Source organism: Hippocampus comes, unplaced genomic scaffold, assembly GCF_001891065.2.
Source record: "Hippocampus comes isolate QL1 unplaced genomic scaffold, H_comes_QL1_v1.1 scaffold2, whole genome shotgun sequence".
NCBI classification, from domain to species: domain Eukaryota; kingdom Metazoa; phylum Chordata; class Actinopteri; order Syngnathiformes; family Syngnathidae; genus Hippocampus; species Hippocampus comes.
The window spans coordinates 3,140,250-3,153,947 of NW_017805139.1; the positions used below are offsets into that span (position 1 = coordinate 3,140,250).

At 42.1% G+C, this 13,698-nt stretch overlaps 1 protein-coding gene across 10 annotated transcripts in view; it reads right to left on the reverse strand.

Moving 5' to 3' along the window:
• Positions 1–518: 518 nt before the first annotated feature.
• Positions 519–13,698, reverse strand: part of ppip5k1a (diphosphoinositol pentakisphosphate kinase 1a) — a 53,024-nt gene continuing 39,844 nt past the window's right edge. For 6 of the 10 annotated variants that reach the window (XM_019867373.1, XM_019867370.1, XM_019867368.1 and 3 more), the window contains 3 exons: positions 4,389–4,526; positions 4,181–4,297; positions 519–2,492 (listed from right to left, as the gene is read on the reverse strand). In XM_019867373.1, coding sequence (XP_019722932.1) covers positions 1,858–2,492; positions 4,181–4,297; positions 4,389–4,526 — 890 coding nt within the window. In that variant the 3' untranslated portion in view covers positions 519–1,857. Of the gene's footprint in view, positions 2,493–4,180; positions 4,298–4,388; positions 4,527–7,526; positions 7,707–13,698 lie in introns of all 10 variants that reach the window. The other 4 variants (XM_019867365.1, XM_019867366.1, XM_019867363.1 and 1 more) reach the window with 1 other exon arrangement.

The window sequence follows — 13,698 nt, forward strand, 5'->3', positions numbered from 1 at the left end:
ATGTTGATTTTGACTCTGTACTCTTCCTTTCAGTACATTCATCCATCCACTTTCTTCTCCTTATCCAAGGTGGGGATGCGGGGGCAGCGAACACTACGTTCACTTCAATGAGGACCGTCGGGTGTAGTGTTAGATTGAGCCTCGTCTTCTTGTCCAGCTCGAATGCACGTCACTATCTATCATTTCAATATCCACCATTAAACGTGACCGCCACCTCGCTGGTAAAACAATTCAATGCACATCCATTTTAACACAAATACTGTAAATGAATCAATTTTATTTACACTCTTTGTAACTAAAGACTTGAAGCTTCAGACAATGAATATACCGTAAATCAAGATGAAAGGACTACAGATGAACAGTATCGTTAACTAATACAAAAGGTGCGCTATGATTCTTGATCATTGGGGTATTTGGACAAACGCATGTTTGAGACATGGTATTAAGACGTGGGAAGTGTTTAGAATTATGAAAGAATTGCATGTCTCCTTAAAAAAAAAAAAGAATGAGTCGAAACATCTGCTTCAAGGAACCAGTTTATTTTTAGAACAGATCACTCACACTGAAGATGATTTACTCTCCCGAACAAAGACTTTTGACATTTATTATCATTCTGTCTTAATCCACATACAGGGAGGAGGCAGAATGTTGACCACTTAGATTTCAACAGTGTTAATGAAGGGAAAAAAAAGCAACCTCTGCACTGAAGCGAAAAACAGCACACATCCATTCTCTATGGTGCCATTATTATCCCAGTGCACACCGACAAGATGATTGGACAGTTGCAACAAGTCACTCGTGGCATCTTGCACCGTAGGATCACAGATAAAAGTGGCACATGAGCTTCATCATCGACCTGAAGAGCTCCCGAGCACATGTGGAGTCAGTTCTCTACATGCCTGCTACATAAGTGCTTAACACAATAAAAGCGACTTCAAAAGTAAAATGTAGCCTTTGAGTATAGTAGTCGTTTTGAAAAGTTGCCCCAACACCGGTGTGCTCTCATAACGAACAGTACGACCATGATTGAAAATACCCATCTCCCCAAAATGCTTTGTCAAAATAAATATTTATTTTCTAACAGGAAATTTGAATGGCATTAAAGACTTTGGCAGTTAGCAGTGCTGTACACATATCTCCACTTTATAGGCGGCTCTGGACAAGCGGAAAAAAAAAAACAGCGTCAGGTCAGGCCAGGCAGGCATTTGATTGAGGAGTCAACGTCAGATTGTTTTTAGGAAGTGCGAGCACATCTGACCTGGTATGCAACATGAACAGTAACAGGTAAGACTTCTTCTTAGCTGTCTTTATGGATACCCTTTGGGAGAAAGTGGTACCCTGACCAATGAATGTAATTCGTTCCACGACTTAGCTTGTAACCTAACTCGTATCTTTGATTGTACAGTATTGTGAGACGCAGGACGACCAAACCTCAAATTTTGCTTGCACCTAAAAAAAAAAACAAAACAGATTGACAAAGCTGGTGCACTCTCAAGTCACGGTACCACTGTCTAAGCATGAAGGAAAAGCTGCATTGTCAGTGCTTACCTTCCAACCACCAAGTTGACATGACTGATTTACTGGAAAGCAGAGTGGAGCACTGAGCTACCGGTCCACACACAACGATGTTATATAAAACATTTATATTTATATATCAGGTTACCTCTGATGGACTGGACCAGTAGTTTGTTAAGATTGGGCTCATGTCAGCGTGTCTTTATGGGTAATGAGCAGCACTGACATCACCACTGAGTTTACGAGACAGAGGAGGGACCCGGTATTCTGCTCAGTACCCAGCCGTACGAGCTGAACAATTAAATTCATACCCGTGGTAGTTTCTTGTTCATCTTTGTGGCATCATGGTTCTGCTGGGAGGTCTGCTGTGACCTCAAGAGGCATCTCAGACTCCGGAGGACTCTCGGTACTGTCCATCCACAAGTCCACCGACTCCTGGGTGTCAAAGAACTCGTCGTGTCCTTCAGGAGACATGGGCGTCTGGGAGCTGGAACCCGCCTCGCTGCTGCTCTCTCTGAGCTCCAGCAGCACAGGCAGCGAGCTTGGGAGACAGAAGCCTTCCATGCGACCGAGAGAGAGCTCGGCTAGTGGGGAGCAGGGGGGCCTCAAACCAACGTCTCCAACTCCACCGCTGGAAAGGTCCGAGGCTGAACAAGTCTCTTGGCCTTCCTGCGTGTGTTCGGGATCATCTGATTGGCGATCAGCGATGTGGCATTGCTCACTATCATCCTCTGGTGAGTTATTTGGAGTCTGTGGTACTTCAGACGGGTTTGAAACAGCGGAGAAATTTGGGTCAAGAACTTGCGATGCCAGTGGAGGTGCCGGCTGGGAAGGGAGGTTTTGAGAGGAATGGGTTTCCTCGCTACTCTGCGGAGTGAGAGAGATTTTATCACTGAAACTGAAACGTGGGGAGGTGTCCGCCGTAGTGGGGGAAGATGGGCCAGCGCTGGATACGGTACTGGATGGACCGCTGCTGTCTGTAGACATAGGAGAGAAAACAAAGCAGAAATTACGAAACTGAATTGCAACATTGTGTTAAATGTTAGGCAAGCACACTCTTCCCTCCACCCTTAAAACTCATCTGAAAACATATTTTTATTGTTTGGTTCAGCATGAGACTCGGCATTGTTTCGGTGCTTTAACTGTCTTTGTGTTGATATGTCCGATTTTTGCTTTATGTATTGCCCTATATGCAGCGGTGGTGGTATTTAAGGTGCTAGATAGATAACGTGTGGAGCTGCAACACATCAAAAGTGGAAACGATGTTTATGACAACAATGGTTGTTGGGAAGCAATGAGGAATGACTTAAATTAATAGGAAGGGTGGCGACATCTCAAGTCGAAACAGTGTCAAAACAGAAGAGCAGAGTAACCTCTGAGCAACAATGTCTCTTGTGGGCTAAGCAGAGACCTCGTCTGCGTGTGAGTTGAAGTGATGTTGAAATGAACTGTTTGAAAATGTGTACAAGAAATAAAGAAAAACTAAATAGCAGGCCAACGTGTTTATGTTTCCGCCAGCTGGTCATGGGCTAACTCACGGCCGCCAAGATGAGTTCTTAACAGCCGTGCCAGCGGGACGTAACGCTCGTTACTTCGACTGACATACTCGCGGTCGCCCGAGATGCGCTCGCTGCTCCAGGAGAGCGCCAATGCACCGCACTCTGGCTAAATCTTTTTTTTCTCCCCACAGTTTTTATCAGCAATTTTGTGCTAAGATGTGTTGACCCCTATTCTTGCAAGGGGATTTCTCCAATTTTTGATGGAAGAGTCATTCGGATCATCGATTCGAAAATGATTCGATAGTGACAGCCCGAACCCTAAGGTCAATCCATTTCTTTACATACCGTATTTTCCACACTAAAAGGCGCACTGGATTATGAGGCGCACCTTCAATGAGTGGCCTATTTTGTAATTTTTTTCATATAATGGACGCACCGCACAATAAGACGCAATCTACAATCTATCCACTAGATGGCGCTATGCGCCAAAAGAACTTTAGCAATGCCACTCGAGTGAAGCGCGCCTCAGCAGTCCATAGGCCACTGCTCTCTGCTGTGCACACGTGACCGCGAGCACATACGCACGTGGTTCAACCAATCAGCGCCGGCCAACGCAACCCACGTCACAGATCGAAGAAGCCTTGAACAAGAGACAACAGCTAAGATAGCTTAGCCGTTGAGTGGCGTTGCTACAGAACGATCAAATGTCAGTCAAACTTATTTAATAAAGCAGCGACACAGTTCACTTAACAAACAGCAAGTTAGAACATTGACTCGTTAAACATTGAACTCACTTGCCGCTGCTCTATTTCCGCGTTCAACTGCGTAACCCCTTAAGTTTAAACTCTGCGTTGTAAGCATGTCTCTCTAGCAAGGAGCCATTTTGGGGGTCGACATATTACCGTAATAACCATACACAAGGCGCATCGGATTTTAAGGCGCGGTGTGAGCTTTTAGGAAAATAGAAGCCTTTTAGATGCGCCTTTTGGTGCGGAAAATACGGTATATCGCATTCTCCATGCGGCTTTGTTACCATGTCTCATATATTGAAGGCGAACTGAAGTCAGCCACAATGTACATGACAAAGTCTACATGGCAAGAGGAACACTTCCTTATCATATAGTTGAGTATAACAACAATGATGTCAAGTGAAGTTTAATACTCACACCATGGAGGTTTGTCTGACCGAGACCTCAGAGACATGGACGAGGAGAGGACTCTGTGGGGGATATATGAACCATCCCCTGATGGATGGTTGTGTGCACCAAACATGGCTGACAGCGCTGCGAAGACAAAAGACCAACGAGGAAGAGATGACGATTCTTCCCAAATACTTAACAATAGCGCCGATTGATATGGAGTTAAGTGGCGAACCTCTGGAGGTCCTTGTATGTGGATCTCCGGCACTCTCACACACACTCGTGAGGAACTCATTGACCTGTTTGAGTGACAATGAGTTGTGTAGTGTTTCCAGAGGATAGATGGAGGGTACCATGGAGCAGCCTTCAAAGCCTGTGGTAGAGGAGAGAGATGGTACACAGAGACATACAATGTCAGCTCTTGGTTGCTCTGGGTGGCCAGATGAGCTGCTAGATTGAACCACGGCAGCTGACACATGAGACAGCAGGTCAACACTTCCCATTCAATTAAAATTCAAAAACCATCTTTCTTCGCAACGGAGCAGAACATGTTGTGAACTGCTACTACATTCTCCCTTTCATTTCCACACAGCTAAGATTCAAAATCCATGCTGGATGGCAACACGATATCGCGCCATGAGTCTAAAACCAACAACACCCTTATTAGTTAGCCTTTCCACACGCGTTTGATTCCAGCCGCACACAGCAGCTGCAGCAGCATCAGGCACGACACACGTTATCAGTCAGTTTAACTGCTGTTAGTGGACAACCAAGCCACACGTCACCAGAGCTGCTCAGAGGATGACTGTGAAAAATGCACAAACGCGGAGTAACTGAGAAAACAATCTAATCATGATTATTGGGGTCATGTCTGTTTAATTTACGAGAAAAATGTTTCCTTCAAATCAAGATAAAGGCAAATGAGGTTGTGGTCTTGATAAAATAAACTGGCAGAGCATGCCACTGAGTTCTCTGGAATTTATTGTAGCACAGCAAGAAAACAGACATAGCTATGCTTGATGTGACTTTTTTTTTTTTTTTTAACCGTATCATAAAGTCTCGACAATCAAACAATACAATGTCACTCTGTTTAATGTTTCTGTGAGCTGCTGGGTCAGACTGATGGATTAAATGAAATGCCTGCCTTACAGAAAAGTAATGGCAATGAAACACGTTGAGCTCGTTTTACTGTGGGTCACATGACGACTGGTACAGCAGTGGAGAGAACAACTTACAATGAGAGCAACAATGCACCTCGCTAATATTGAAAAAAAATACTGGCTAATTTAGAGTAGCTCACTATAAATACACACACACACACACACACACTATATATATATATATATATATATATGAAGAGAGAGAGAAAGAGAGAGAGAGAGAGAGAGAGAGAGAGAGAGAGAGAGAGAGAGAGAGAGAGAGAGAGAGAGAGAGAGACACACACACACACACACACACACACACACACACACTTCAGTAGTTACAATTGTCACGTGCTGCCGTGGGGGACCGCAATTCAAGACCATCCTCAGACACATTGCTGCAGTGCCTTTGAGCAAGCCACAGATACCAGCAGCCCTCTACTACAGTGTGTGCCACTAACAGTCTGTGGTCGCTGTGATGGGTCAAATTTCATGCACATGACAATAAATAAATAAATAAATATGATTGTTCTTCTTAACACGCATGGATGGAAGCACTGGTCGATGTTAAAAGAAAGAAAGAAAATCCAACATTGGCCACAGAAATAACTTGAACCTAACAAAGTAATAATTAATAAACATTTAATGAAAGTTATACAATGAAAAACAGGAAATGCTTTCGACTTGTGGTTAAAAAAAAAACAAATAAAAAAACAAACAAACCATAAATCCTCATGAAACTAGCCTGGACAAAAATGATGATTCCCATCATGTTGTGTTGCGCCACCTTTTGAGGCCATCACTTCAAAAAGATCTTAAAATGTTTACAAGAGGTACCTTCATTTTTGTCCAGGCTCGTTACATGAGTTTTTATTTTATTTGTTTAAAATTAATTATGTATAACCACATTTAAAAAGCAATGCTTGATTTTCAGTGGTTAATTTACATACTTGTGTCAAATTCAAGTTAATTCTGTGACCACTGTGTGTTTTTCTTTTATTAACAGAGGAGCACCAACAATTTTGTCCCCATGTCTACACACACGTGCACCTCACAAAAAGTTGAACTTGAATGCAGAATAATGTTTTCGCTGACTTATTAGGAGTCACTGTTAAAGATCCCCGAATCGTCATCACAACCATTGAATGGGGTTGTACAGTAGGTAGGCTCTTGGGTAGGGTGGAGTTTGCAAGTACTGCATGCTGCCCCTTATAGAATCCATGGGATGCATTCACTCTTGTGATATTTTATTTGTATGGAGCTTTTCATCATACTCTTAGTTGTCTGAATGTAGGACTGAATAAAGCTACCGTATTTTCCACACTATAAGACGCACCTAAAAGCATTCAATTTTCTCAAAAGTCGACAGTGCGCCTCATAATCCGATGCGCCTTATATATGGATCAATATTCTGATTTAGTAGTATTTTAAAGCACTTTGTTACAGCTGCAGCGGTTGTGAAAGCGCTATATAAATAAAGCTGTTTTGTATTGTATTTCCTTTAGCATAGCTCCATCTAGTGGATGCATAATGCATCCGCAGCCCCGATTGTCGCTTCTATTCTACGCGCCTTAAAATGTGGTGTGCTCTATAAATGAAAACGGTTTTAAAATAGGCCATTCATTGAAGGTGCGCCTTATACTCCGAAGTGCCTTATAGCGCGGAAAATACGGTAATTAACACATATTTCAATTGAGTAGTATTGGATAAAAGTAAAATGTGTTTTGGCCAGGCAAGATGCAAGTTGTTAGATGTTTATTTAGAATTCATGGAAATATTCATACTTATGATTCTACGACTACTATTACTGGGTTTCAAATTTTAATCGTGTTAACCTTGCATTATCATGTTGTGTAAGTGTAATTGAAATAGGCAAATGAGTAAAATACAAATAGGTGAAGGAAAATATTTTTGTTATTTTCAAAATGTAATGAATTTATATCAAGCTACGAAAACATTTGTTTTCTTGCAAGATTCATGGTCTTTGCCTCCAATCAAGTCATGGAGGCAGATTATCTGTCTAGAGTTTACCAGAGGTGGGGAAGGACAAAAGACTTTATGTGCACCAAGCCAGCTTGCAGTCTGCATAGCCACAGAAACAGACAAGCATGCATAAACACCAAGTGGCAAAACATGAGTCCACCACAGGCCAAGCACAGTCCAAGACGACACCGTGTGCAGTGGTCGGACAAGGCATGAGATTGGGCATTTAAGGTGGACCGCGGGCTAACCATGAAGGTACTCTATGGGGTCCTGGCCAGAGATAAGCCAGTTTCGGAAGAGACGGAGGTGGTAGGAGCACTGGTGGAGATGGTGGGTGAGTGCAACGTCGAGAGAGAGGTGGCAGCCCAGACTAAGTTCTGTGGAGAACCGACTCAACAACTGGGCCACATGGTGCTCCTCCAATGGCTCTGGGGAAGAACAGGGAGAACGAGCTTGGACACAGCACAAGAGAAGGGGGAACAGTACAAACGACAGATGGCAAGCCTGAGAGATGAGCTTGAGAGAAGGAACTGAAGTTGATGAGGGGGGAATAGTGTAAGTCAATGACAGTTGCGGAGTTTGTCTCGAAGAGGAGAGCTGTGTGTTGACAAAGTCAGAGAACCACCGACTGTACAGTTATTTTCAACCACTGGAATTCTTCAGAACATTGCGTTTCACGGCACCCTCCCACACGCACACACAAAAGATATATTGCTCAAATTGTGTGGAAATACAATTTTAACATGAGCAGGACATATTGTGAGACTGCAGCGTCTTCACTGTATCAAAGGATTTCCGCCACAAGCACATTTTGATTTTTTTTTTCTTTTTTGGGCCACTGTATTAGGGTATCAAGTAATTGCAATGAGTAACGCAAGAAAATGAACTTATTTTTGGCATAGAGAAGTGGTAGATATGTCTGTCTGGCTGCTCAATATGATACAGCGGTTGACATTAACACTGGTCAACAAATAAAAAAATATATATTTTTTAAATCTGAGATGCAAGTAAACTACTTTTCTTGATTTTTTTCAAGCGGATTCCAAATCTGCCCGAATTTTCCCCCCTAGCCTATCAGGTGAAAGTTTGTTCTAAAACGTCCTTATCGGTGCTATTCCGCACAGACATAACACCTTTGAGGCTGAGACTGGACAGGGACTTCTTTGTATTTTCTAAAGAAGAAAAGTATGCTAACATACTAGGGCATATTTAAAACAAATGGAATCTAACATCAGCAAAAAATAATCATGACAATTATTTCAACTTGGTTATGAAATATGCCAATTGAACATATCAATACTACACAGCATGTGGAACACGTCACAAAAAAATCGACCAATATTAAATTGGCACCTACAGTTGTAGCAAAAAAAAAAAAATCTCATAAACCTGATGCGCTAGACAAAAAAGCAAAGGCATTTTAAAATCAGCATTAAGAATACAGATGCAGAGCCATCTCTGATTAAAATTTGCTGTTGACCAGTGGAATACATCAGCTGCATTGAGTCTTGTGACTCACCTCAGATGCCACAAGCATTCGTTTCTCTTTTTATGTTAACCACTACACTGGTTAAGGGTGATGCATTCAGGTTTGCATGTTTTTCCACAACAAATTCTTTTTAGTCTTAGAATGTGCACCCACCTTATTCATGACCGATACTTCTTGCTCTCAATTGAGGCATGGGTCATTGGAGCCTATACCAGCTGACTATGGGTGAGGAGGGCTGTACAATTTGTACCGGTAGCCAGTCAATTGCAGGAAACAAAGAAAACCGCTATATACTGTATGCTCACATTCAACAATGGGAAATTCACAGCCTTCAATTAATCTAGCACGCTGGCAAAAACCTACACAAGCACGGGGAGAACATGTAAACTGCACTTACACATGTTAGCATGTGACATTCAGATGAAGAGACTTGTCGCTTGTCTGTCATGCATCAACAAAACTCAAGATGGGGAGTGATTTTATGTGCTATTTTTTCCATTTTATTATTATTATGTTTTTAAAAAAAAATCAATTTTGACATCAGATAAACTTTTTTTCCCCCATGGGACGTTCCTAAAGGCTATTTGATTGCAACAGATGCTCAATTCTAGGAAAAACTGATTCTATGTGATTAATAACGAACTTGGTATCAAAATATTTTCAGAATATCCAGCATCTACCATTCACAACTAACAGGACAATCAGAGAAAACTCAAGATTCGAGGCCAATAAAAGGTGTCAGCTTCATAATAATAGATCTCCAAATAAAAGAACTCCGACTATTCACGGGGCAATTGACAGTAATCCGATCACAACACGAGAGGGGAGCATCCAGGCTGGTCCGCTAATGACTATGTCACAGGATTTACTACTCAAGTTCACTTAAACGATATTCAACCTCACGCTTCATAGAACAAAACAAGTGTGCAAGGGCACACAACAACAACAAAAAAATCCATGATTTACAAATATTGTCCCGTGATCCTGTGTGAAATATTATTCCTTCCTGTGTGGGGGTAACTCTTCATTCTCATGTTAGTGAAATAATTCTGCATTGAATGTGGGGAAATGTTACCTCTTCCCAAGGAAAGCAGTTGCAATTTAATGTCACCTGTTCCCTGGCCACATCGAGAAAGTAGGTTTTTCTGTGCTTATCACACAGAGAAAGAAACACGGCACAAGACAATCACTGCATTGAAATGCCATGCGTCAGATGAAGCCAACGTGACACATTTCTTAAATGAGACAGATGGAGTGAGGAATACGGCTCTGGTTGCTGACTAAGCACTGATCTGAGTAAAGTCAGGTGTGGTCAAGGAAGAAAAACTCTTAACCTTGGAAACACACTTTATTTTCTTTTTTTTTTGTTCTACAGGAGAAGAGGACAATCACAAATTACTGTTATTTTCAGAGTGCGATAATTCGGACTTAGAGGCACTAGTAAAAGGGTTCAAACATTTGTGTGAATGTAGTTTAAAACAATGGACTTCATTCAAATCTCTCCCAATGATTACAACAGGTGCATTTTACGTAGTTACCATGCATGTGAACACACACACGCATGCATACACGTACACACACGTTCATGGGGAAAAATGGAATGTATGCAATAAATTCAGCAGGGTTCCCACTGTTGGCTTTGAGCAAAATGTCAGGAGGGGGATTCTTGTTATCACCCAGCCACCCAGCAAAAACAAACAACAAAAAAAAAACAAGTTACCAGCAGAATTAAAACAATTGTTCTACCACGAACAACAGAAAAAGCCAAATTTATGTATTTATGTATTGATTATGATGATCGGTCAGTGAGAAAACACAAGAGCTGCTGTCAGTCTCAAGTTTTTAATTCATCTTGGAGGATTGGAAAACAGACAAGTGCAGACTAGGGCTGTCTGTCACGAACACGACTTTCATTCTACCTTAGCCATTGTGCCGCAGTGGTGGCCAGAAGGACCTATTTGCCGAAAATACCCGCTACAACAAATGTCAGTGCGGAAACCCGGAACAATTGTTCCAGGTTTCACAATAAAAAAATGTAATAAATAAAACCAATTACTGTAATTGATTAATAGTTTCGAGGCATGCATTTTTGTTCCGACCAATTTTTGTGGTTGACTTTTTTCCCCCACAGCCCTAGTGCAACATCTGGCCTGTCTCGCTTCTGCCCTCAGCTCTCATAGTTACCATAAAGTCAATAGAAAACGTAAATTATGTGGCGCTTTTATTATGGATGTGCACATTTGGATGACAGTACAAGCAAGGCAGCGAGCAACAGCTACAACACATCTTCATTCTTGTCAACTTGCTGACATTTTCATTTTTTTGGGATGACAAAAATGCCAACAGTTGTCCTCATGTTATCACCATTTCCTGCACAGTGGAGGGAAGAAGGCCAGTGGGATTGCTCTTAATTTGCACATGAACAGTTTCATAGACTGTACGTATTTGGATATATTATGAGTCGTCATTTTGCATCGCTGTCAACAATATTAAATTCTGACACATCTACCTATTTTGGAGTCCCAACGAGGAACGGCTAATATAATTTTATGCGTACGAGTTTAAAATGAGCATTCCCTAATCATAAAGCAAAACATATCCAAACAAGTAGCAGCTTATTAAATACAACAAGCCACTTGAACACTTTCTGAATTCAAAACACACAAAAAAGTTGAGTTTACCATGTTGGCATGGCCCTTCAAAGGTATTCTAATATCTCATGTGTCGCAATTGCCCACTCATGGACTAGTGCATGAACCGACTAAATGTGTAGACCAGGCGTGCCTAACCTTTTTTGACCGAAGATCTACTTTTCGATCTACAGACCTCCCGCGATGGACCCGTGACCGCACATGCGTGCATACGCACGCGCTTACACAGGCATGCCAGAATGAGCAACAGCCATAACGGCCCCTAAGATGACCAAAACAGAAAAATAAAGGAGACACGGGTTTGTGAAAAGGAAATCACTGCCTACCTTCGGAGAGACCTGACACGGAGGCATGGGCCTCACTTTTGCAGCGCGTGAACTATCATAGCTCACGTGTGCCGTTTTAAAATGCTTCTCTCGGCCCTCCAGATTCCCATTCTTTGCCAGTGCTCTCAGTGAATTGTGCATGAAACAAACTCTGAATGAGAATAATAATAACATTAAAAGATATAGCGCAGCTCTGATCACAAGCTTCAATTGCAGACTGCTGAACACTAACAACTTACAGTGACGCAGGTCACGCGCCACCGTAGATTCAAGGTGACCTGCTTTCTTATTTCTTTATTTTAAAAAAATACTTTTTTGTGAAAGGGAGATTAATAGGATGCTAACGGTTCAGTGTGCACTAACACAAAAATACATATATATCATAGAAATAACATGCACAAAGACACGCAAATGTTTTTTTTTTTTTTTTTTTTAACCTCTACACCCCTCGCGATCGACTTGGGACCTGTCTGCGAGCTACCGGTCGATCGCGATCGACATATGGGGCACCCTGGTATAGACAAAATGGTATTTAAGGTTTGTTGGGATTGACATACAAAATCCAGTGACTCACAGCGAAATTGCTTAATTCATCTCAGGTATGCCTGACCATCAGACCATCCTCCAGTTTGACCCTTGGCCTGTACACACTATCTATATACAGTATACTTGCATAATAACACACTCCCTTCACTGCTACACCTTCCTGCTTTTAAGTCCAAGATGGCGCCCGAGTAGGCACCCGTCGGCAAGTGCTCTCATGAGACCTGCTTTTGTTGTTGTTGTTTTTGTGTTTGTTTTGTCACTTTGTGTTTGTTGTTGCGTAGTGTGGACCGGGTGTGGATTGTTTTTCAGCATTTTTTGGCCACAACATTCATCAAGGAGGAGACTCGGTGCTTGGTGGTTGCGCCTTCTCGGCAGCATGGGTATACCAGCACTGTTTTTGATTGGGAGGAATGTCGGTGCCATTTGCCTGTCATTGCTGGACAGCTCTGGAGCACTTGTGTTTTTTTGCGCCTGTAATGGGCAGCATTTTACACAGCCCCGCTTTGTTCAGCGGAGGGATCGGTGCTGTTGGACGGTCTGCGGCTGGATGGATGCAACGCTTGAGGAGCCGACGATGAAAAGAAAGGAGCGTCAGCGCAGAGCGCCAATGCGGATGTGGAATTGGGAGTCGTGGCTTGGAGTTGAAGCGGATTACGTGGGACAGGAGATGTGAGCCAATTTCTTTTCGTCAATGGACGCTACAGCTTCGTGTTTGCTTTCAAAACTTAGCTTGTAGCAGACGGGACATTTTCAGCATGACGTCTCTGATCCACTGGTGAAAGGACTCTGATCCTCTCTCATCTTAACTGCTTCAAACAACAAAGTGTATGCAGGAAAAGTGATTAAGATTGCATGACTGTGTCTTATGTGTTGTGTTGTGTTATTTTTGTTATTTTGACTTCAAGATGGCGCCGTGAGAGTGGCAGCCTTTCCAGCAGCTCCTATATTTTGTTCTTCTACTTCTTCCTTTCATAACTTTGCTGCTGTGAATTGGGAATTTCTCCATTGCGAGACTAGTAAAAAAGTTTTTCTTATCTTATCTTCCTTCCTCTGTCCTTTGACAATCACAACAGAATCACTATCTGCCTACTGTAAATCATCTCTTTAACGTAGTAAGTTTTGATGCAACAAACAAAATGGAAGAATGAGAAAGAGAGTTCGACTCTCCACAAGTGAAGCATTAGCTCTTCTCTTTGATTTGGTCATCAGTGTGTTAATCTGGCAAGAGTTCATTCTTCTTAATTGTCCAGACACAAAATATAATTTCAGTCAATTAAATGGATAATGAACTATTTATGTGCCCGAAGACAGCTGGGAGAGGCTCCAGCATACCCGTGACCCTTGTGATGATAAGCGGATTAGAAAATGGATGGACGGATGGTTTTATTTGAACTTTAATCCAAATTTT